This window comes from Eimeria mitis, genomic scaffold (assembly GCF_000499745.2).
Source record: "Eimeria mitis Houghton genomic scaffold, Emh_scaff524, whole genome shotgun sequence".
In the NCBI taxonomy this organism is placed as follows: Eukaryota; Apicomplexa; class Conoidasida; order Eucoccidiorida; family Eimeriidae; genus Eimeria; species Eimeria mitis.
Window position 1 is genome coordinate 15,191 of NW_013573525.1, and position 1,289 is coordinate 16,479.

A 1,289-nucleotide genomic window follows, 5' to 3' on the forward strand; every position below is an offset into this window, starting at 1 on the left:
CACTGTGAAGGCCCAGCTAGCCACTCTACAGCCCCAGCTAGCCACTCTATAGACCCAGCTAGCTACTAGCAAGGCCCAGCTAGCCACTGTGAAGGCCCAGCTAGCCACTCTCTAGGCCCAGCTAGCCACTCTATAGGCCCAGCTAGCCACTCTATAGGCCCAGCTAGCCACTTTATAGACCCAGCTAGCCACAGAGAAGGCCCAGCTAGCTATTTCTGTTGTCTTTGTGTCTGTGTAGAAAGCAGAAAGACAAGGGGGGAGCTGCCTGTACACCGCAAGGTGTCGAGCATCCAAACAACACATCTCTGTAGTGCCCTTTAATTTCATTTGCAGCAAAATTTTCTTCTCATTCGCTAGCTAGCTAGCTAGCTAGCTAGCTAGCTAGCCAGCCAGCTAGCTAGCCAGCTAGCTAGCTAGCTAGCTAGCTAGAGAGCCTAAAAAGCTAGCTAGCTAGCTAGCCGATGTGTACGTAGCTAGCTAGCTAGCTAGCTAGCTAGCTAGCTAACTGATACGTATCTAGCTAGCCAGCTAGCTAGCTGGCTAGCCAAAGGACTACCTAGCTAGCTAGCCTAGCTAGCTAGCTGAAGGACTACCTAGCTAGCTAGCTTAGCTAGCTAGGTTCGTTAACTAGCCTACATAGCTAGCTTCATAACTAGCCTGCTGGCTAGCTGGCTAGCTAGCTAGCTAGCTAGCTGGCTAGCTAGCTAGCTAGCTAGCTAGCTAGCTAAGCTGCTGCTCCTGCGGTGCACGAGGAGCAGCAAACGGATCCCGCGAGAAACGGTTGCTGTTTTGTTGCTGCCAGCAGTTGCTGCTGCAGCTGTTGTTGTTGCTGCTGCTGCTGCTGTTGCTCTTGCTGCTGCTGCTGCTGCTGCTGCTGCTGCTGCTGCTGCTGCAGCAACCCTCAGATCCCTACGGGGGCATCGCTTACTGACACTGGAGGAGCTGCTGCTGCAGCAGGAGTTGGTTGGTTTTGTTGCTGGTGTTCGTGCTGCTGCTGCTGCTGCTGCTGCTGCTGCTGCTGCAGGTCGTGTTGCTGCTTATCCTCTTGTGCTTCTGACCCTTGCGGGGTCTCTGTACACTGCAGCTGCTGCTGTTGCAGCAGCTCCTGCTGTTGCTGCTGCTGCTGCTGCTGCTGCTGCTGCTGTTGCTGTTGCTGCTGCTGCTGTTGCTGCTGCTCTGGCGCTGACGATGCAGGTTGCTGTTGCTGCTGCAGCACGGGAGGCTCTGGCTTCTGCATCTGCATCTGCTGCTGCTGCTGCTGCTGCTGCTGCTGCTGCTGCTGCTGCTGC

At 55.2% G+C, this 1,289-nt stretch overlaps 1 protein-coding gene across 1 annotated transcript in view; it reads right to left on the bottom strand.

The window, feature by feature from the left end:
* EMH_0015040 (uncharacterized protein) overlaps positions 1–1,289 on the bottom strand; it is a gene marked incomplete at both ends in the record, with an annotated part of 10,293 nt that overhangs the window by 8,076 nt on the left and 928 nt on the right. The window contains one exon of the mRNA XM_013500296.1: positions 929–1,288. Within this exon, the coding sequence (XP_013355750.1) occupies positions 929–1,288 (360 nt within the window). The remainder of the gene's footprint in view (positions 1–928; position 1,289) is intronic.